The sequence below is a fragment of the Lagopus leucura genome, unplaced genomic scaffold, assembly GCF_019238085.1.
Source record: "Lagopus leucura isolate 7727_CA_CO unplaced genomic scaffold, USGS_WTPT01 Super-Scaffold_100004, whole genome shotgun sequence".
Lineage (NCBI taxonomy): Eukaryota > Metazoa > Chordata > Aves > Galliformes > Phasianidae > Lagopus > Lagopus leucura.
In genome coordinates, this window is record NW_024962264.1 from 45,618,772 (window position 1) to 45,641,166 (window position 22,395).

Consider the following 22,395-nt stretch of genomic DNA (forward strand, 5'->3'; position numbering starts at 1 on the left):
ACACCCCCAAAAAACACTTTATCAACAGCCACAAGAGCTCTTTGTAGTTTCACCTGATTTAAGAGTTATCAGCTGAAACAAGCAATACTCAAGTCTGGGCAAACCCCAGCATTAAGCTAGGAAACAACAGAACAGTAAAATTAAATAACTTTCAACAAATACAATTCCCAAAAGGAAATTATGGAGCTCAACTTCTCAGGACACTCCTGCACCTGCCAGGAAAAAACCACATCCTTTGTACCCACTTCCTTCATCTTTATTTGTAACACAGCTATCATCTTCACCTTGCATTGACCACCAGGTCCTTACGCTTCCATGGCTCCACGTAGTTCGTAGGAGCTTTGAAAACAGGAATGACCCTCACCCATCCATAGTCGCCTCAAGCAGCAGCTTTCCTCTGTCCTCAAGAAGTACAGTCTCACCCTGCTAACATTCACCAGAACACCACTGCAAATTGCATTTTTCCAGCTCATTACACTGACATGACACCTACAGTGCTCCCATCTGCCAGCTCTGCTCCTTGCAGCAGAGCTGCTCGTCTCCATCTCCAGGACCTGTGGACTGCACTCACCCACCTCCTGTGCTGCTGAGCAGCCCCAAGGCCTGCTGCCAGCACTCACATGCAATGTATAAGGCGAGTGCTCCTGTTCCTCCATGCTCTGCAAACCTTTACCAGCCTCCTTCTACTATTACTACCTCTACTTCTTTACTACCTCTACTACCCTTTACTACCTCTACTTCTACTCCTTAGGATTGCCCTCGGCCAGGAATCCTGCACAAAGGCTGTAACCCTGCATACAACAAGGTATGCACAAAAGGGTCGCATCTCGGCTCAAGACCTTCACCCACCGGTCACAGCAGCAGGCTGAGGGCAGCCACAGTGCCCTGAGACACAGGAGTGAGGATGTTGTGGCCATCGTCACTGCTGAGAATATTTACAACTTCCAAGCCTCAGTTCCCTCCATCGCCACACCTTCCCCTCGATGTAACCCTTCCTGTCCTGCTCACACGGTTTCGCCCCCTCCACCTCCTGCCCTCTTCTCTCTTCACACAGCCCTGCTGCTGCCTTGCAGCCGAATCCTCCTCCATCCCCTCCCGCCAGCCTCCAGCTTTCTCCTCCCCGTGCAGTTCTCTGCCCCCAGGCCCCTGCGCAGCACTCCCCGAGCACCCTCTGCCCTTCCCTTGGCCGCTGTTTCGCCTCGTGCCTCCTACCACCTGCGCAGCAGAACTCTCTTTGACTTTGTCTCGGTTACTGCAGCGCGCAGATCCCTTCCAGCTTTCCACCCTCGCCACAAGCACAGGAAAACTAACAACGTTGCAGCTGTGCACGCCAGGAGGCAGCAGTGTGTACACGTGCGCGTCCCAAAGCGGCGCTCAGAGGACAGCTGCGATCAGCGCGGAATCACAACTCAGCGGGCTCCGGGCAACCGCCGCCTCCCGCCGCCCCTGCGGCCCCACGGCCGCGCTGCCCGCGGATCCCGGGGAGAGGCAGCCGATGCGGGTTTCCGCGGCTCTCCGCACCTCATAGTCCTTAGACCAGCTCTCTAATTTCTCTTGCATTAGCCGGCAGCTCTCGGCTTTGACAAGCTTCTTCAAGCTGCCAGCCATGCTCGTGGGCAGCTCTCTCACGGGTGGGCCCGTGACCGGGACGGGCTGCTGCGGTCTCGTTGTCCTGTCCTGTCCCGTCCCGTCCACCCGGGAGCCCTCCGATGGTAGCACGGGAGGAGCTGACGCCTCCCGCCGGGGCTCACGGCTGTGGGCGGCGCCACGGCGCCGCTGCCTTTATAGCCGCGATTATAACGTAGGCCGGCCGCGGTGGGTGCCAGGACGACGCAAGCAGGACGCGCTCTGCTTGTGGCAACGGGGTGGCCACCCCGCGGCGCCATTGCTCCCCCCAGCCGGGCCCGGCCCAGCGCGGCGGGGAGCGCAGGGGCACGCGGTGCGTCCACCAGGTGGCGCCATAACACTTCTATGCCGTCCGCAGCCCCCCTCGCTGCTGCGGCCGGCCCGGGGCGCCCGGCCGCCCCGCGGGTACGGGCTTGAGGAGGAGGCGGCGATGGAGCAGGAGCGATGTCTCACCGCGCCCCTCGTTTTCATTTCCTAGCGTGGAAAAAAAAACAAATAAATAAATGCCCCTGTGGCTTAACGCAGAGAAATCCTTGAGTTATTTGCGAAGGGACCTGTGGCTGGGAACGCTCACATATGCGCTATTGAGGGGCTGCTCGCCACGTGCGTGGAGAAGCTCCTTATTCCAACAGCCTTTTGCCAGCCTCGAACGCTTCACTGCGGGAAAACCGCTCCGCAACGCGCGGTCACCGCGGGGCCGGTCCCCGCCTGACGTCAGGGCCGTGCGAGTGTCGCGATGGGCTCGGGGACGCGCGTGAGGGTCACGGCGCTAATCCGCAGCGCAAGGCGCCGGGAAGTCGGTCGGCGTCCCTGCGGAGAGCGGCGGGCCGTCGGCGGGCAGCCCCGCCGCCTCTCTCCGGCAGGGGGAGTGCGGAGCTGCCGCAGCCGCGGCGGCACCCGAGGAAGATGGCGGCGGCCGCTTCCGAGCAGGTCCGTGCGCGGGGCGCGGCGCGGGACGGCCGGGCGGGGGGCGCGGCTTTCGCGGTGAGGGTCCGAGCCGCGCTCGGGACGGGGATCCCGGCGGCCAACAGATGTCCCCCTCCGAACATGTGGGGCCGCCGGGAGGCTGACTGCGCGCCGCGGTCGTGACAGCAGCCGGAGTGCCGTGCATGGGCCTGGGGGGGGGGCGAGGGGGAAAGCGAGAGGAGAGAGTGCGTTTGGGAAGCGAGGTGTTCTGACGCGTTGGCACGGAGCCGCGGCGGCGCTGCGCGAGTGGGAATGAGCCGCTGCTGGGTGACGGAGCGGCCCGTTATCCGCGCCGTATAAATAGAGCTGCGCCTGAGTCACCGCGCTCGGCTCGGGGCGTGCAGGAGCGTGGGGCGAGCTCGGTTGGCTTCGGCACGTCAGACTGTGCGCAGGTCAGGCGCCTTTCTCGGTACCGTTTCCTGCTCGGCTCCGAAAGAAAACAGAAGGCGTCTTCGCCCGCCGCATCGGTCCATCCGCGTGCAGGTGCAGGAGCGCACGGGGCAGCTCCGGGATCCAGCCGAACGCACCTTGTGCCATCAAAAGACTGAACCCCTTTTTGGACCTTTGCACAGCGACCTGAGTCATTCAGGAAAGGTGGAACAAAGTAGTGTACAAAGTTATGGAAATAGCCGGGAAAATCAAGCTTTCTTTCCCTATGAATGTCTTATGAGAGTTTCTGATATGCACTAATAGGACTGTTTGCAGGGAAGCACCTTGCAATCCAATCACTGTCAAACAGTAAGTTACAGCCAGCCAGGCCCATTCCCCCTAACAGATTGGCTGGCAGTGGCTTTATACTGTAAGTACAGAGTGGCGGGCTGTAATAAAACATAATCAATCCTGGGTGGAATATAATATATTCCAATGATCAGTTGTGTATTTTTTTGCATACGTAGACTTGTATCACTTTGGTGGGTTTATACACACCTCGCAGCAGCTAACCCGTGTTTTGTATCATAGCAAAGTTCCAATGGGCCAGTGAAGAAATCTATGCGTGAGAAGGCTGTAGAACGCAGGAACGTCAATAAGGAGCACAACAGTAACTTCAAAGCCGGGTACATTCCAATTGATGAAGACCGACTCCATAAGACAGGCTTACGTGGCAGGAAAGGCAATTTGGCCATCTGTGTGATCGTCCTTCTTTTTATTTTGGCTGTCATCAATCTGATTGTGAGTATAATACTTAGGCTGTAAGCAATGTTAGGATGTGTTTTGTTTTGACTGTTTATTAGAGAAAGAAGACTCGTACTCCAGTATGGCTGAGAAGGACATAAAAAGTACTGAGGGAGGCACATAATTTTTTCCCTCTCCTTTTTGCTCCTTCGTACTTTGTGCAGAATTAGACAGAAGAATCCTTCCAGTTCAGTCATCCGTATTTCACTGGCACAGTCCCAGCAGGAGCCTTGATGCTCTTTCTCCCTTCCAGAAACTCCGCAGCAGAAAATACATGGAATGTTATTAGTGCAGTACAGATGTATCCAGGATTCACTGTTAAGCTACCTGTAATATTGAAGTCATGTCTGACAAGGTGTGTTTCTCTTTCAGATTACACTTGTTATCTGGGCAGTGATTCGAATCGGCCCCAATGGCTGTGACAGCATGGAGTTCCACGAGAGCGGCTTACTGCGGTTTAAGCAAGTTTCTGACATGGGGGTGATACATCCACTGTATAAAAGCACTGTAGGAGGCAGACGGAATGAAGATCTGGTGATCACTGGAAATAATCAGCCTGTAAGTTATATCCTGAACTGGAATGACACTCGGGTTATTAATAAACGTAATGTTTGAAACATCATTAACTTAAAGACTCTTGCTTCTGAAGATTGTATTTCAGCAAGGAACAACCAAGCTTAGTGTGGAAAAAGACAAAACTTCCATCACCAGTGATATTGGCATGGAATTTGTTGACCCCCGGACACAAAATACTCTGTTCAGCACAGACTATGAAACTCATGAGTTTCATCTGCCAAATGGAGTTAAAATCTTGAACGTACAAAAGGCCTCTACAGAGAGGGTATGTCTTCTTCAACTTCTAAAAAATTAACTTCCTTAAGTACTCTCTGTAAAGCTAATTACAGAATTGTCTTAGTTGGAGAATACGGAAGAAATTTATTAATTTCATTTTCCAAATCTAGAAATGTGACTGAATATAGCTAAAATTGGCACCTCTGAAAACCAAACGCGTCCTAAAAATTAGAATAGAAATGAAAACTGGCATTATTAAGCAAGTGTAACATCTGGAATACCATGCTGGCTCCATCATCAGGATTAGGAAGCCCTGTGTGACTTTGTGTTAAGCATCTACATACATTAGCTTGTATGTGGAGAGCTGTTTCAGAAATAAAATTCCTATGAAAAGCTTTTCTTTTTTTAGTAAGAACTTTCAACATCGTGCATCGCTTTCGTTCTATTGGTGATAAATGTCAGTACAATCAGAATTTCAAAGAAGCATAGAGAACAATCGTGGCATTATGAGTTTTGTTAGTTCATGGCTTCCAGGTTGAACGTGTTCTTAGTTTGGTTTCTACATTAAATATATTTTATTTATCAGAGAATCAAAAACCTGTATATTTTTGTATGCATAATGTCAGTCTTCATGTCAGACTGAAATTTCTTTCTTGCATATCAGTCATAAGAAAGGTTTTCCAAACACAGTACTGCACACAGTTCTGTTATGTAACACTTAACAGAGTGGTGTCAGTGGGTTTATTGAGGGTTGCATGTGTCTCAGGACCAAGAAAAGACAGGGGTTTTCATTTTCTCCCTTATGTTTTCTCTGCTGGCTGGCAATTAAAAAGTATGCAGCAGGGAGAAAAATAACAAGTAGAACTTTAAATATGTCAGAGCAACAGGTTAAATAAGAACAGAGGAACAAGTTTACACAATTAGTCCTTACATGGAAGGCTGCAGTTGCTTGCAGCATTGATTTTGTATCCCATGCAACTGTCACGTGAGTTATTTTTATCACAGTTGAGTGATACACAGACAAACTATGTTACATACCTTCCAAAATTAAGCAAGCCATGCAAATGTAAATGTAGAAAATAACAAACAGGCAAAATCTTCATAGTTATAATGGGAGAAGGGCACAAAACACATTGAAGTTTTTTTATTAAATTATTGAGCAATGTTTGCAAGATTATTAAAGTTACTCAGATGAACCCAAGTGGCACATTTTCATTGATCTGTAATACTTGTGTTTGTGTACATTTTTAGATTACTAGCAATGCAACCAGTGACCTAAACATAAAGGTTGATGGCCGTGCTATTGTCCGTGGAAATGAAGGCGTTTTCATCACAGGCAAGACCATTGAGTTTCGAATGGGGGGCAACATGGAGCTTAAAGCAGTAAGTATTTCACAACAGCATTTTCTGAACATCTTTCTTTCAAGTTCAAGCTGATAGTTAACTCTTTTTGTTTTGTATCGATTCAAATTTTATATAAAATAATAATTCATAAAAGTTTGGTTGCAATCAGCATATTTAATTGGATTTTTTAAAGGTAGATTATTGTTACGCTTTTAATTTGCGGCTTAGCAGTGTTCAGGTAATGCTGTTTTAATACTATAAGACACTAAAATCCCATGAAGAGATTCAAGGTAAGCTACTGTTTTTTTGCACTGAAATGAACACCAAAGGGAATACATGTTCTTTTCCTGAACCTTTACTGTGGACAGTGACCTTCAACAGAAGCACAGAGACTAAAATTAGTCCATTTCATTTATTTTTAATTCACTGCCTTTGCTTATAGGTCTGTGAAGAATTGTCTGGCACATTACCACTGCTTTCTAAGTACTGATCTACCACTAGAACAGCAAAGTACCATGGCTGCAATGGAGAAACTGATGGGTGTTATTCATGAATTTAAACAGTGAAACCATCTTATGTGTTATGTTATATTCTGTAGATTTCTACAACCTTCCTAACAACATAATTTGTAGTTAAACTAGCTTGTCCTTCCTAAAAATTCTTTTTTTCCTTCCCTTTTGAAAGGAAAACAGCATTATCCTGAATGGAACTGTGATGGTCAGCCCGTCGCGACTGCCAAGCTCTTCTTATGGGGAGCAGTTTAACAACGGCAACTGGCTGCGATTCAAGCTGTGTATGTGTGCGGATGGAACACTGTTCAAGGTGCAGGTGACAGGTCACAACATGGGTTGTCAGACCTCTGTCAATCCGTGTGGAGCCACACACTGAGACACAAAGCACTACCAGAAGAGTTCTCTTATGTGTTTACAAGTATTTGTATGAAGTAACTGCATGCCTTCAAGGATTTCTGTTTCTACAAGAGTTTATACTAACATTTATTACATAATATTTTTAAGCACAGGCTGTTACATTCAGCAGTTTAATGCCATCGTTGTGCTAGCCATAATAGCAACACCGATTCAGCGAGCTTTCAGTTTGTGTGCATACTGAAATGCCTTCCTGAATTGGGATCAGTAGAATGTGTTTAAAGAACTGAAACATAACTGTAAGCAGCAGTGTCTTAAGGTCAGGTCTCTTTTTTTCCTGTGAATTGTCAGTATTCAATTCTGAAGTTAAAGTGAAGTCTGCAATTCTTTGTGATGGTACTGGATCCCGTGACAGCAGAGTAACCACAGGTATATCTGAATTTGTCAACAGTGAAACTACATCTATGGTGAGCTGGGGCCTTATAAATAAATTACTGTAGCCTTAGAACTGCTTTTGTAGAGGGATGGTGTTCTGTGCTAAAAAGAGATCAGCTCATTATCCTCATTCTTCCCCCGTGTACTTTTCTTCTGTTTGAAATAGGTTTGCTGTGTGTTTTGTTTTACAGTAGCATCAAGTAATCTAAATAGAAGAGGCCACAATAGTGACTTTGCAAGTCATTTTTTCAACAAGTTTTTTTAGATAAGCACATATTTATCTCCCTAAAAGTTGTGCAGAAATTAAATGTTAACTTCAGAATTGGGCATTTGTTACGGGAATATGAATTACCTACCTTTGTTTTATAGCTCTCAAAGTACGCTGAATTCCAAAAGACAAGTCAGCTCCTGCTGCCATTGAATTACATTAAATATTATGGGAAATACAAACATAAAGTATGTTTTGCATACTGAATTCATGAACTTCATAGTTTTACTACATTTAATATGTATTAATCATACTGAAAACATGCATGTTTGTGGCACTAAGCAGTTCCCAATGAGAATGTTTCACCTGAGGAGATAAAACTGTTACATTTTTAGCTCTTGCACTCACTTGATAATGGCACAGTTTGTCACTTTATTTACACATATATACATGTGTATAATGCATAGTTATATGTACATTATAGAATGCTGCTTATATTCATATATATTACACAGATATGCATATACATGCAAATACTGACATACATAACTGACATTAATACTGGTGTGTGTATTTATATATAAATATAAGCAGCAGTGTTCTCAAAGCTGAAATAATAGAACTTGGTAAATTACAGATACTGCCTTGGTCACGTAGAATACACATGGAGAGCACTTTATAGCTCTTCTCTGCTTGATATCATGCCTACGTTCCAGGATTGGATTCCAGACCTATAATTATCAGGAATTCTTATACTACACACAGCATAGCTGAGAGACGTGTCACAAAGGTACTCTTAAATCATAGTCTGGAGAATTGATTTTGAATTGTGGATTTTTAGTCAAAATGTAGCAAAACCAGTCATATAAATGCCCAGTGATATGAGTTACTGTCTTGCTGGCCACTATTTATGCTTTGGTAAAGTATTTTGTTGCCTTCATTAGAGTTTGAGAAATGTTGACATCGCATACCCCGTGTTGTGCAGTTATTTGCTGTTTATCTTCTAACTGCCTGAAGTACATTTTTCTATGCTTATTTAAAACACTGTGTGGCACACTGTTTATTTCAGTCCCACAGAATCACTTGAAATGCCGTGTTCTACATGCTTCTGTGTAAGATACCTACTGGGTACACCAAAGCAACGCACTTGTGGTGAATTCTCAGCATTGTAAAAGTGGTGGTTACTTCAGTAGCTGGAAGACAGTTGCATTTCTAATTTTTGTTTTTAAATGAAATTTGTTTTTAAATGAAAAAATAAATTTTAAGACTCAGCTGTGGTTTAGAGTTATTTGTAAAACATGTTTTTTTCATTAAAACATATTGTTGTGTTGACAGAGAAACTGCTACTGTGTTAACTGTAAGTATGAAAATCATTCCACAGCTATTTGTCATAGGTTATATTTGGTGGACTTTGATCAGCAATAGCTGTATATTATACCTGAAGTCACAGTTCAAAAGTCTCTACTGTGGTTAGTTCACGAGTTCCTGAGAAGCTGTGTTTCTCAACTGAAGGGCTGGAAGAGAAAGAAAAGGTTTGGATTGTCTTTGGGAGAGGGGGAGTGAGGGGGAAGCTCCCCAGCTTATGGAAGTACTTCTTTCAAAAATCTCTAACCCTCTAAAGCTGTGGGTTTCAGACAGAACACTGGTAATGGTTGGGTGTCTGTTTAGTGTTGATTTTTTTGAACGCCAAAGTATTTCTTCTTTCTGTTTCGCCTCTTGTTATGCTGAACTTACCGTAATTTTACATCTTACGTACAGACATTATGGATAACGTTCACCTGAGTGTCACAGCTGTGCTGCTCCTTTACTTTAATCACCTTCGATCAGTGGGAACCAAGCAGCTTCTTAATACACATCGCCATACAGACTGCTGGTGGGATGAGAAGTTCATAGTGAATTGCTCTTTCATGGGACTAGGTGCTATTCCAGAAGATATATCACTAACAGCAGAAACAGTCGATCTAAGTTACAATAACATCAAAACTTTCCTGTGCACCACCGGGAGAAGTGAAGACTGGATGCTGAAACACCTGAACCTCAGTAACAACCTCATTTCTGACATCTCCGTAACCGCTTTTAGAAATTTACCCATTTTGGAAACTCTAAACCTCAATGGTAACTCTATCAGCACCCTCACACTGCACCCACCCACACCTGCACATGGGTCTAAAACACTGGGAGAAATCCACCGTTTCCTGCCTGCCTTGAAAGTACTGTCAGCTGGAAGGAATAACCTCCATGCAGTTCCAACAGGTGAGCATTTCAAAACATTTAAGGACCTCACTCACAAGGAGTAAATTAGTTTGGGATAAAATTCAGTACATCTTACTAGATTTAGAATAAGACTGTCTTCACTGGTTATGTGTAAGATGTGGCCAGGTTTCACCTGTGTCCAAATAGAGATTGAAGATTGTTCAGCAACAAATGGGTCGTTTGGGATGTGTTTGGTTTTATACAGTCTTTGCAATTGTAATGCTTAATGTCAGTCAAGTATAACTAAAATTTACCCCATGAGAGGCAAGGAAGACCACTAGCCTCTAGATCTCAATTGTGAACATTAATATCTAAGAAAATTACAAAAGCAATTTCATGCTGCTCCTTAGAATAAAGTCAATGCTATTCTAAATAAAACCCAAATTCAGTATTTTGCAAAGACAGGAAAATATGTTCAGTTCATTTAAAACAAACTTGCCATCTAGCACCCCAGTTGACACCTCCTATTAACAATTATTTAAGACTTTGCTAAACTGGGGCTCTTAGGGGCTCCCTGCACAGTGTGTAAGAAAACAAGACATCTTCAGCATTCCATGGAGCTGCTTATGCAGGGCAGACGCTGTGCTAACGAGGGTTTGCTGAAGGACACACTGTCACACTTCATTCACAGGCACACAGGGATATGAAAGCAACAACATGCTTTTGATGTCAGTCAGGTGTATGTATGTCTTATGGTTACAGTTCAAATAATTCCCCATCTGAAAAATGTGTGTGAACATGCGGATGGTAGTGAAGAGGAGAAACTGCGTCAGCTTTTGCATCCCCATATTTTATTTGCAATTAAATTTGAAGTAATTAACGGAATACAGTCCATCTCTTCAAACCATTCCTTTGTCACCACTCATTCTCCAGAGAAGCATGCTAAAAGTACAGAGATCAGGATGATTTTCACAGCATGAAGGAATGTTCCTGCTTTTATGGAGATGCAATAAAAAAAAAAAAAAATCCTTTGATTGTGAACATATGACAATGCCTGCTGATGCCTGCTGTTGACGTTATACAGCTTTCAGGATGGGACAACTATTGTGTGGAAAAGGCACAGTAAGTCAAAGTCTGCAGCCACTAGTTACTGTAGGCAGCAATGGAATTAATTTTGCTGCAAACAATTTTTAAAACCACCTGACAACTGGGAAAACAAGAATATGAAACGTAAAATAATTCTGCTCTTTCTAGGGCTAGGACTGCTGCAGTCATTACAAACTGTCCGTTTGTCATTCAATGGCATACTACAGATTGACCTGAATGATTTTCACAACTGTTCGCAGCTGAAAAATATCTACTTGCAAAACAACAAGATAGCAAACATTCATCCTGACGCCTTCAAGGATCTCAACAAACTACAGGTAGCACTACAACAGTTTCAGTGTTTTGTGCTAATCACCACTAAAAGATTCTTGAATCAGCTATTCAGTAATGATTATATTGGTCTGATTATTAATGCACAATTATAAAAATTTAGGCAAATAATTTAAATAGTCATTACTTGTATATAGCACAACTGCTTTTATACATAGGAACATGTAATTGTAAATATACAAAATACAGCCAAGCAATTACCCATTTAACTATGCCACAAGCCAGCACATAATTCCACGGACTTCCTTCCCCCATCCCTTCCACGTGTGTTCAGACACACATGCCCTTTCCACTCCTCAAAGAAAGGCAAAACACTAAAATGTTATGAAGGGCCTTTTATCAACTTTGGCACTGTCCAGCTGAGAAGGAATTGCACATGAGCTGCAGAAGAAATGAGGCTGAAGAGGCTATTTCTAAAGAGACCAGAGAGTCATAAAAAGACTGAACAGCCCCTTGCATTAACTGCAGGCATCCTCTGGCAAGAGCCATGCAGATTCCCAGCCACACAGAAGTAGCCTACAATAAAAGGCTGCCAAACCCCTGTCCTAAAATCAAAAACCTCAGTGCAGTATTTTTGGCATCTCTAACACAGATGTTGTTCCTGATACTTTAAAAATGCTCTCTTTAATAAAATAAATGTTACGGTTGATGTTGTGATTCAGATTCTGTTCTGTTCTTACCAAATGATTAGTAAAGACTTATTCTTAGAAAGAGTGGTGAGGCAATGGAATGGACTGTCCAGGGAGGTAGTAGTTACCATCCCTGAGGTGTTCAGTAACTGCGTGGTTGTGGCACTGAGGGACCTGGTTAGTGGGCATGGGGTTACTGGCTGGTAGCTAGACACAGAGACCTTATGAGGTCTTTTCCAATCTTAAGAATGCTATGAAATTAATTCTGAATTAATCACTTCCACGTAGGTCGTGGATCTCCGTGAAAACCCTCTGACAACCATTCTACCTCACCTATTAATCAATTTGAACATCTTTCAACTCAAAGTGGATTTGTTCAACAATTCCTGGATATGTAACTGCAGACTTCATGCCTTGAAACATCTACTCCGTTTTTTTTCTGCCTCCACGAGAGAAAAGCTGATTACATCTTGCAGTAAAACTGCCACCAGCTCACAGAAGCCTCTGCTGTACCTTTCACGTTTCCACCTGAACTGCAGTGACAGTGTTTTGTCCAGGACAGCTGTGGTCCCACCGAGGGAGACATCAGTGCTGCGCTGCAGCGTGGGTAACGCACTGGGTATGTGGAACGAGGCTGTGCCCCATGCACTGCTAAAATCCTATTGCATGCAGAATGCTCACAGAAATCTGGTTAGGAAAGTGGGTTTCTGAAGATGCTGCTTTAAATATAACCAAGTGACAATTTAACATGCTGATTAATAATTATTACACCAAAAAATTTGAAAGTCATATTTCTCAAAAGTGGAATTATAGAATGGAATCACAGAAATCATAGAACAGAATCATAGAATAACTTGGGTTGGAAAGGACCTCAAAAATCATCTAGTTCCAACCCTCATGCCTTCATCTCATTTCCTGTGTTAACTAAAGAGTGATGCTAAAGTCCAACCATATACAAATTCCAGTATGCAATATGTTGCAAATGTGTAAGTTAATTATTGAATGCAAACAAAGCACAGAATGGGCTTTTCTCTTATTGCAGTTAACAGCTGTGAGGTAGCAGTTCCGGAGGAATGCAGAAAAAGGAGAAGGATACAGCAGAGTTTCTGGTATTTGGTCACATTAGAGTGAAATGAATCATAGAACAATAGAATGGCCTGGGTTGAAAAGGACCACAATGATCATCCAGTTTCAACCCCCTGCTATGTGCAGGGTCACCAAAAACCAGACCAGGCTGTCCAGAGCCACATCCAGCCTGGCCTTGAATGCCTCTAGGGATGGGGATCCACAACCTCCTTGGGCAACCTATTCCAGTGTGTCAGTACCTCTGTGTGGAAAAACTTCTTCCTAATATCTAACCCCTACATAAGTGCAGCCCCCATGGACTGCAGCTTGCTCAGTGCAGAGTTCGGCAGACATGGGCACAGCACTTGCAGTACAGGGGAAACAAAAACCTGCAGAGCTCAGATTTTGCAGAAGGAACACTGAGACGAAATCCAAAGGAGAAGAGGCATTTGGCATCAACCACAATGCAATACAATTTAACGAACTAATAGTACTTTGAGGTATAAGGCTTTCCCTTTGGAACACTTTATCCCCAAATGAAAATAATTAATCTATCAGAAATACCACCCTTCTGTTCTGCTTTCCAAATAAATCACAGAAAATGTGATCAGGGTTCAAGTCAACAGACTGTATGGCACCTAAACTCAAGTGGAAGCGTAAGCAGTCCAAAAGCAAAGCTGTACATACAACATTGGAATACATTCCAAAAGGCAGAAACCAGCCACATCCTACACTTGCTAGAGGCTGGAACACTTGGGTGCACACAAATTGCCTTGATTTGCCAACTGTCTTTGCTGCAACCTGAGCAGTAACCAGAGGAACAACGCAGCAGTTAAAGCACTGGCAAAGACCTGACAGGTTGCTCTCAGGCACTCTTGGGATGCTAAGTGCATCCTGCACCACGCAGAGACACAGTGGTTTATAGCATGGCAAAGACCAGCCATCAGCCCGGGGTCCTCCTCCCTCATCCACATCATTCTTCTTGTAAAGCTTGCTGTTAACACACTGCACATTCTGTATTTTAAATGCATAGAAAATAGAAGCCTATTTAACATATATTTGGCACAATGATAAGTGAAAAAAAAATTGATTTTCATAAAAATAACACAAAAATTATCACTGATAGGTCAGAGTATGCCTGTATAGAAATAACCTGACTCCACCAGCCAAGTATACTCTGCTTTTAAGAAAGTTTCAATTTGTGTTTTCTTTCATTTCAGGTAATGGAGTCTCATGGTGGACACCTAAAGGCAAAATTTCAAAGGAAAGCGGTCTTCCTCATCTATATATGTGTACTTTTAATACAACAAGGAAGAAGTATCTCATCTACAACGTACAGGTAAAAGAAAAGGTTCCAGCACCTCTGGTTAGAAAAACTCGGGCCACCAATGCAGGTGTTAGAGCAGGAGGAACGCAGCAGGACCTGACGCTGGCCGTATGCCTCTCAGTGTTCATTACATTTCTCTGTGCCTTCTGCCTGGGCGTCCTGGCCAGGCCCTGCCTCACACGCTTGTGGATGCGCATGTGCAGGATCAAAGCCCCGGCTCCAGAGCACATCTACGCTAACCATGCCTTTTCAGATGAAACCCCAAGCGGAGAGCACTCCGTGAGCAACCCAATGAACACACAGCATAATAAGTTTGTTTTTTATGAGAATTATTCAAGAAGCACTCATGCTTCTCCTACAGGAACTGCTCAGTTGTATGAAAATGTCATTGGTGGCACTGGACACACACCAAGTACTGAGGAGTTCCCAAAAGAAAGCAATAATGAGATTAACATAAAAAAAAATAGCGTGTCTTTCAACACCAAAACTAATAGCAGTGATGCCATGTACACTGGACAGCTTACTGTAAGGATGGATTACGAGAACAACAATGAAGTAACACCAGGGAAATTAATGGGGAACAGCTTGTCAACATGGAAAGACCCAAAGTACGCAAACAGCACAGATTCAGAGCAGAGCAGAGTCCCTCCCATGCCCAGCAGACACAACACTGGCTCTCACTCAGTTCACACGGATCCTGCAGACACAGATTTACACTGCACAGGAGATGCTGGCTTCCCACTTCCCACAGTACAACCCCAAACCAGTGTGCAATATTCCAGAGACAATGAGGTGGGCAACAGATCTGGTCAGCAGCAGTCAGAGGCAACACCTGAATACAAAGGGAACATTTTACATCATGAACCTATAAGCTCTACAAAATTTATGCCTGGGAGGCAAAGCTATGATAGAGAATTTGGTCTAAATAGCAACGTAAATATGAACAGTGACATGGGAAATCTTATTTTACCCAGTAGCTCTAAGAGAGATGCAAATATTGAGAACTTAAGCATTCACCAAAAACCTGAAAACACTCCTCATACAGAGCACAGCTGTAAAAGAGATTGTAGAAATGAGCAAGGTCATTTTGCAGATTTCTTTGGTGACAGTTCTTCAGATGAAGGGACTCTGTTCACGATGAGTGACTGCAGCTCTTTAGAAGACTTTGACCTGGAACAAATCAGCGTTAGCAGCAACTTGCCAGCTCCTCTGTCATCACTGGAGAAAGCTGACACAAATGGAATTGGTAATTTCTCAGCACCGCTAGAATCCCTGAGCATTGCTGCAGAACTTCGGCATATTGGAAAAAATGGAGATAAGCACAATGCATATTTTGGAACCACTACAGATTACGGGTCAAATACCATCATACCTGAAGCAGCATCAGCTCACGCTGCCAAATGCAGTGATCATGTAAGCACATCAGGTTCAGACTCAATTAATTCAAGTCCAGAAGTTCCTGATGCATTTGACTATTTTACTAAGGAGTCAACAGCACAAAACTCAATTTCTGATTCTCCCTACAAGCACAACACAGACTTCAGCAACACACCACTTTCATTAAAACATTCTCCTACATATGCAACAGATACCGAAAATACTCCTGAAGATGCTGAGCTGCAGCCACACCAGTTTTCCTTTCAACCACAGCACCTCCTCAGACACAGTCCCACAGAACAGAAGGAACACGCACCAGAGGTAAGCACAGAGCAGCTCACAGATGAGACCTCCTCTGAAAGCGACCATTGGGAAGGGGACACTGCTCTGAGATGGAACATGAATACATCTGAGAACAATCATTTTGTTCGTACTCCTCTTGATACTGGTTTGAATGCAACTGTTAGCAAAGCACCTCTCCCACATGCCAGCACAGCCAGCAACAAGTCACCTCATCCATCCGTATCTGAAAACACAACTGAAAAACCTTCTACAGTTATTATGGAGAAAAAGTCATTACCACAGGGTGAGCACATTAATTCAGCTACAACTCACGAAGATAAAACACAAAGAAGTTTCAGTGAAGAATGTGATGAATACAGGGAATTACAGGGCAGCAACAACTGTAGCTCTTCTGATGAAATGCAATCCTGCAGTGTTATGACAAAATTGCACCTTGAATCTCCAGGGAAAACACAGTCAGTCTTCAACATAGACAATTATTTCCAGTTGGATCCAAGTGAAGAGAATGTGTATTCCTCACTAGTCCCACTCAGCTCCCTGAGCAGAAGCACACAGCACAGCTCAGGTCTGTTCCCACAAAAGACTGCAGGAAACAAAACCTGCCCAACAACTGATCCCAGTGAGCTGGAGGGTGACACCTCTTTGACAGCACCAGAGAGCAGTTCTACAACAGCTGCCAGCCTCCCAGATTCCAGTGAAAAATGCTGTCGAAAAGCTCAGACCAGTTTAGGACAGCACCAGCTTTTCATTAAGAAGAAAAGAGCATTTGATGGATTTGGTAATATTTTGCAAAGTAGGAGAGCAGACGCTGATGGTTGAGACACAGCAGTGCATTGCTATCCTCCTACAGGTGCAAAGTGACTGAGTCTTAGAATGAAGTTACTGGGTTTTTTGCTTATCTTTGCTTAGTACAGCTAGCTGCCTTGAGCTTCAGAAATGCAGGTTATGGAACTAGACCTGCCCTGTGTGATGTGTAAAGCATGGATTCATCTAATTCAGAAAAAAACTTACTCCAGGCTGACACAGATATTTGTGTACATACAAGTCAGATAAAATAAACTTGTAGTTGCAACTCTAGGATACCTGAATGAGCAAACTCCTCAGTAGTTATGTTTGCTAATAAACCTTTAACTGAGGTCTAGTAATATACTTGCTTACTGTTGGTACTGAAATATTAGTTTCCTTTGCAAATTCTAACATGCACAGTTTTATTATCAAAAATAAATGTAACACTGAAATTATTATTACATCATTACTATTACTGCATGTTTGCTACAGGAATCACCCTATAGGTGAAATCAAATATATTACCACCTTCTGCTTTTGTGAAACAAATTTCTGGATTACAATTCTCTGAATTTCCCCAGCTTTGCAATATTACATAAAATCTAAGCAGTATTCAAATGCTGTATTCCTAGCAGTCTCTGGGATTTGAATTCATTGCAAAACACAGAAACAGTACATTTAGGTAGAGGGGCAGAGGTTACTCTCATTAAAGATAATGAAGACTACTTTACCAATGCTTTTACCTTCTGAGGATTATTAAATAAATGTTCTACATAAAGAGAAAGCACTGCTTGGCTGCTTTCTTCAAGAAAAACTTCAAACTGAAAGTAAAAAAAAAAAGACATGGATAACAGTTTGGGTAAAGCAAATCACTTATAGGTCACAGAAGGTAACAGTGGCCACAGCAACTTTAAAAATGGAATACATTAAGACAATGTAGACTTGCTCTTTATGTTATGCACTGACTGACCTTGGGTTGTACCAGCTGCTAACACACTAAGACAGAATCTAACCACACAAGTGAGCCAATTTTGTGGATCATGGCAAAAAAAGAAAAAAAAAAAAAGGTGTCTGTGTGACTCTGTTGGTGTCACAGCAACATTTGCTCAGCTGCTGCTACTACAGTTCAACAGGCTTTCAAAATATACATTGGCAAAATTGTTTCTCATCTTCTCCAAACACCAGAATGCTGCAGCAGCACTATATACAGTACATTACTTCTGAGGAGCAGTAAGTGTTCTAAGACTCCTTTTGTGCAATAAAGCTTCAGAATATTACTTGCTGTTCTCATCAGATCCACAAAAAAAATACATTTGCTCCTTCAAGGAATTTTTAACACATGCCAAATTATTTCCTTCTACTGTCACAATATTGTTGTGAAACTGTCTGAAACTTACCTTCAGATTTCTGCATAATCTTGCACCCTTGCTTTGCTACTGTTAAAACACAAACGCTCCACTTCTCATTCTTAATACTTCCTCACATCATTAGCAACTGCTCTTAGAGATAATGCAAAACCTTTTACATTTTCTGTGGCTTCCAGCCAATGCTCTTCATATTCTGTGTCCTGTTCTCCATTCACCCTATTTCTCCAGGCCCTCCTCCAGGTACCCAAAGCTACAAACCTCCTGTTTCCTGAATCCCTTTGGGATTCTATTATCATTCACTTTTCTTTACAATTCAGCTGTTTGTTTTTTTGGTTTTTTTTGTTTTTTTTTTTTTTTTAATCAACTACATCTCGTTTGCACAGAAAACATCATTCATTTAATCACTGAGCATTTTCTAGAATACCTATTATTTTTTCCTCCATAGAAGTCATACTTCCTGAAAGGTATAACTCAATTGCTCCAGAGACATTGAAACTTCTATAGCTTCATCACTAACTTCAGGTAAAAAAAAAATAAAAACAAAAAAAAAAAACCCCACCACCCACAATCTGAACAGATACTGTATGAATTCTCAAACAAAGAATGAAGGTCTGACAGTATGTTGGTAATGGTCTGGGCACACCTTTCTCACATGTGCTAAGCTCAAGGGTTGAAAAGACACTGTATCCCTCAGTCAATAAGTGCAGGAAAAAAACTTAAGTCTTACAAGTTGGTGGACAAACTCAGAGTGAAACAAAACTTGGATTTTCAACTACTTGTTTACAACACAGTGATAGTTAACAAGTTGTCTGCCACAGGCACAAAGCATTTCAGTCTTTCCAGAGAACATTAATTACTGGGCTAGAAAACAAACCTCAAATACAAAGACATTCACATTTAATCTACATATGATTAACATCAGAAACTATTTGGACAGCAATATAGAAATTTTCATAATACAGAAGACTGTGACTCACCTAATCATAAATAAAAGGAGAAGACAACATTCTTACAAGTGCTGAAGGCGATTCCAGCTTTGATCATCAACTTGAACTTACTGAAAAACAGCTTCCCAAATATAGTCTCCACATGAGAATATTACTTAAAGACATTTACATTAAAATATTGTCAAAAAGTTTCAGAGTGATAGCTTTAGTGCACAAAATTTAAAACAAAATCTTGAGAAATGTGTCCAAAATGTATATTTTATTCATTTTGTCAGGCTTTAAGAGACTGTTTCCCATTCAAAATTAGATACGGAACTCTGAAAGAAATATAAAACAGTAAGATTAACTAATGGTTCCTTTTAAAACTAAAGCCAAGAATGTGTAACATACATTTAGGCTGCAATTTTCATGTCCTAATGCTAACAACTTTTCTACTGCTCTGCTTAGATATTATCACTTCTGCTTTACAAAGACCAACTCAAGAGCCCATTGTAAGTCAAATAATCAACAAAGTCTTCTAAAAGATAAGAGAAAGACTTGTATTGAACTCACAAACACACTTCCAGAAATAAATATCACTACATTCAAATACTAATAGACTGGTCTTCTCTCCCAGTGTTACATTTGAATAATACCTGGAGTTTTCTTTAGCATATGCTCCACATCACAGGAAGGATGAGGTTAGAAGGGACTTGTGGAGGCCATCTGGTCCAGTATCTCTCTACTCAAGCAGAGCAGGGTGCCCAGGCCCATGTCCAGTAGGCTTTTTTAGATCCCCAAGAGGAGATTCCAGTCTCCCTGGACAATCTCTTCCAGTGGTCCTTCACTTTCACAGCGTAGAAGTGCATCCCAATGTTTAGAGAGAACATCCTGCGCTCCAGTTTTTACCCATGGCCTCTTGATTTAGTGCTGGGCACCACTCAGGGCAGTCCAGCTCCCTCTTCTTTGCACCCTCTCCTCACATACTTGTACACACTGATGGGATTCCACACACACTACATCTTCTCCTTTCCAGACTGTACAATCCCAGCTCTCAAAACTTTCCCTCATACGAGCGGCACTTCTTTCCCTTCATCAACTTTATGGCCCTCCACTGGGCTCTGTCCAGGAGATCCATATCTCTCTGGTACTGAGGAGCCCGAATCTGGACAGAGCAGTCCAGGTAAGGCCTCACCAGTGTTGAATAAAAGGGAAGGATCACCACCCTCAACCTGATGAAGACATTCCCCCTCATGCAGTCCAAACATTAATCTTCTCTACCACAAAAACACATTGCTGACATGGTTCAACCTGGCATCCCGCAGGACCTTCAAATTCCTTTCTGCTAAGCTGCTTCTCAGTCCTTGTATGGCACTTGGGATTATTCCTCCAAGGTGCAGGACTTTGCATTTCCCTTCATTGAACTTAATATGTTTCATACCAGCCCATTTCTCCAGCCTGTCCAGATCCCTTTCAGCGACAGCACAAACCTTTGTTGTATCAGCCACTTGCTCAGGGTACGCTGTGCCCATCATCCAGGCCATTAAGGAGAATGCTCAAAAGGACTGAAGGCCAGCCTGGATCTGGGGTACAGCACTAGTTACAGTCCTCTAAATGGGCTCTGTGCCTCTGATCACAATCCTCTTAATGCAGCCTTCAGCCAGTTTCCAACCCATCACATCAGCTGCTCACCCAGACAGCATTTCATCAGCTTCGCTAACAGGATCTAAGGGGAAGACAGTGTCAAAACAAGCAGGTAACAAACATGCTACTTTAAGATTCCATCCTATAAAATGACAGGCAATTTCAGCAGCTTCCTGTTTAAAAAAATAAAAAAATAAAAAAATAAAGGTACAACAGCACTGCTTTACATTCACTCACCCCATTTGAAACATACCTGTTTTCAAATGTTTCAAGTATTAATTCACTGTAAGGTTGTGAATAAGAATCACAAGACTGTGTATATTCTCCTTCAACAGAATTTTGGAGCCCAAGGAAGTTCTGTGCTAGATGGTAAAGGTTTCCAGTGGTGGAGAAGCATACTCACATTTGAGAATTTCTGAAGCATGAACCACAGAAAAATCTTAACTCAGTTTCTGAAACCAACACAAATACTCTTTATTTGTGGGATTCCATTTTACATCAACACCAGCAAAAGACCTAAAAATGAACTCGTTAGGTGGCATAACAGCATTTCCACCAGTTTGTAAGTCACAGGAGTTTAGCACACCTTATGCGTGTAATACCCAAATAACTAAGACATAAAGCATTCACAGTTACAGGTTAACTGCTGTTCCAACAGCAGCTTCATTAGGAACTGCTTGGTGACAACACACATACATACACACACACGCACATATATAGAGAGGGGAAAAAAATAAAACATATTTTGGTCTCAGTTACAGACAATGACCTATTTAGTTGGTGAGTGGGTTCTATACACTTACATAGCAATTAGAATGGGTAAAATATAAGGCTTATAAAGAGGTATTTTAGCACTTATAATTAAAAGCAGGGCACATGGTAACCTTTAAAGCTGTCTATATGAATTTCAAGAGCATTTAACAACTTGTTAGACTTGTGACTAAGGGTCAACAGAAATCCAGGAGAACTCTCACATAACCCATTTACATAATTCCATTTCTTTCCCTCCAGAAAATGTAATTCAGGAATATTAACCAAGTAACAATGAGATAAAATCAATTTTGATTGTGCAAATATTATTTGTGTTAAAATAAAATGCATTTAATTGTGATAAAATGGGAGATGCCTCCAGTTCTCTATATATGTCAGAAAAGGCCACATAAAGTGACTAAAATATTTATTTTAGCTTAAAGACAGTCTTAAACAAGCTTTAACTGAAAGCTCAAATATATAAAGCATTTCAAGAAATTCCATCCTCCTCTACTTCTTTCTTGAAAACAAAACCTAACAACAACAACAAAAAATCAATAAGAATTAAAATTAGTATTTTAAGTTACAATATTTTTGCTGTATGATTAGATGTTCCTCAAATTAAATCTATGTATATTTGTTACTAATACTCTCTACAGCTATTTGGACAGTAAAGAGCCCTAAAAAGTTTGTTACCTATCAGCTCCTGTCTAATACTTAGTCTCTGGTTTCCTTTAATTAACTGTCCCTTCATTTTACATCTTCCAAGTACCAGGCATGAACTGCACATCAATCATCAAGTTTCTGCTACAAATGCAGTTATACTACACCAAAAGGATAAACACACGACCCGTGAACACATCTGCCAGAAAGACCTCCCAGTATTCATGAAATTAGGATATTCTGTATACTACTAAAGTGTGCATGAGGGGGGGGGAAAGAGGGCGGAGGGGAAGTACATCAACAGTATGATAATATAATGAACTGAAAAGGAAACACCAAACTCGTACTAAAAGCAAGGTAAATTGAGTGGCTTAGTTAAGCTTAAACAAACTCAGTTAAGTTTCTACAGTTATTTAAATATGAGAGAATTCCTTCAAAATGCAAAACCTTGCAGTGTTAGGGTTCTCTGTGGGTCAGAAAATACAGCAAAACCAGAAGGATGGATAACAGGGATAGTT

The 22,395-nt window shown here is 42.4% G+C and overlaps 3 protein-coding genes across 8 annotated transcripts in view; 2 read left to right on the forward strand and 1 right to left on the reverse strand.

Annotated features, from left to right (window-relative positions):
* Positions 1-1,743, reverse strand: part of SPATA18 (spermatogenesis associated 18) — a 19,711-nt gene extending 17,968 nt beyond the window's left edge. For all 6 annotated transcript variants that reach the window (XM_042872167.1, XM_042872166.1, XM_042872165.1 and 3 more), the window contains exon 1: positions 1,522-1,743. In XM_042872167.1, the coding sequence (XP_042728101.1) occupies positions 1,522-1,608 (87 nt within the window). In that variant the 5' untranslated portion in view covers positions 1,609-1,743. The remainder of the gene's footprint in view (positions 1-1,521) is intronic.
* A 743-nt stretch (positions 1,744-2,486) lies between these two features.
* SGCB (sarcoglycan beta) lies at positions 2,487-8,681 on the forward strand. The gene is made up of 6 exons (XM_042871146.1): positions 2,487-2,556; positions 3,553-3,762; positions 4,138-4,323; positions 4,415-4,606; positions 5,809-5,940; positions 6,586-8,681. Exons 1-6 carry the CDS (start codon positions 2,533-2,535, stop codon positions 6,787-6,789), a joined length of 948 nt encoding a protein of 315 aa, XP_042727080.1. The 5' UTR covers positions 2,487-2,532; the 3' UTR covers positions 6,790-8,681.
* Positions 8,682-8,781: 100 nt separating this feature from the next.
* LRRC66 (leucine rich repeat containing 66) lies at positions 8,782-17,284 on the forward strand. Its single transcript, XM_042871145.1, has 4 exons — positions 8,782-9,663; positions 10,858-11,027; positions 11,958-12,288; positions 13,955-17,284. Exons 1-4 carry the CDS (start codon positions 9,174-9,176, stop codon positions 16,558-16,560), a joined length of 3,597 nt encoding a protein of 1,198 aa, XP_042727079.1. The 5' UTR covers positions 8,782-9,173; the 3' UTR covers positions 16,561-17,284.
* Positions 17,285-22,395: the final 5,111 nt, after the last annotated feature.

What these genes read in the sequence shown, in the direction of transcription:
- SGCB (XM_042871146.1), top strand. Translation starts at nt 2,533, where the DNA reads ATGGCGGCGGCCGCTTCCGAGCAG. An exon ending in CGGCGGCCGCTTCCGAGCAG is followed by an intron (nt 2,557 to 3,552) that starts GTCCGTGCGCGG and finishes TTTGTATCATAG; the next exon opens with CAAAGTTCCAATGGGCCAGT. An exon ending in AAAAGGCCTCTACAGAGAGG is followed by an intron (nt 4,607 to 5,808) that starts GTATGTCTTCTT and finishes GTACATTTTTAG; the next exon opens with ATTACTAGCAATGCAACCAG.
- LRRC66 (XM_042871145.1), top strand. Translation starts at nt 9,174, where the DNA reads ATGGATAACGTTCACCTGAGTGTCACAGCTGTGCTGCTCCTTTACTTT. An exon ending in CCTCCATGCAGTTCCAACAG is followed by an intron (nt 9,664 to 10,857) that starts GTGAGCATTTCA and finishes TGCTCTTTCTAG; the next exon opens with GGCTAGGACTGCTGCAGTCA. An exon ending in AGGATCTCAACAAACTACAG is followed by an intron (nt 11,028 to 11,957) that starts GTAGCACTACAA and finishes ACTTCCACGTAG; the next exon opens with GTCGTGGATCTCCGTGAAAA.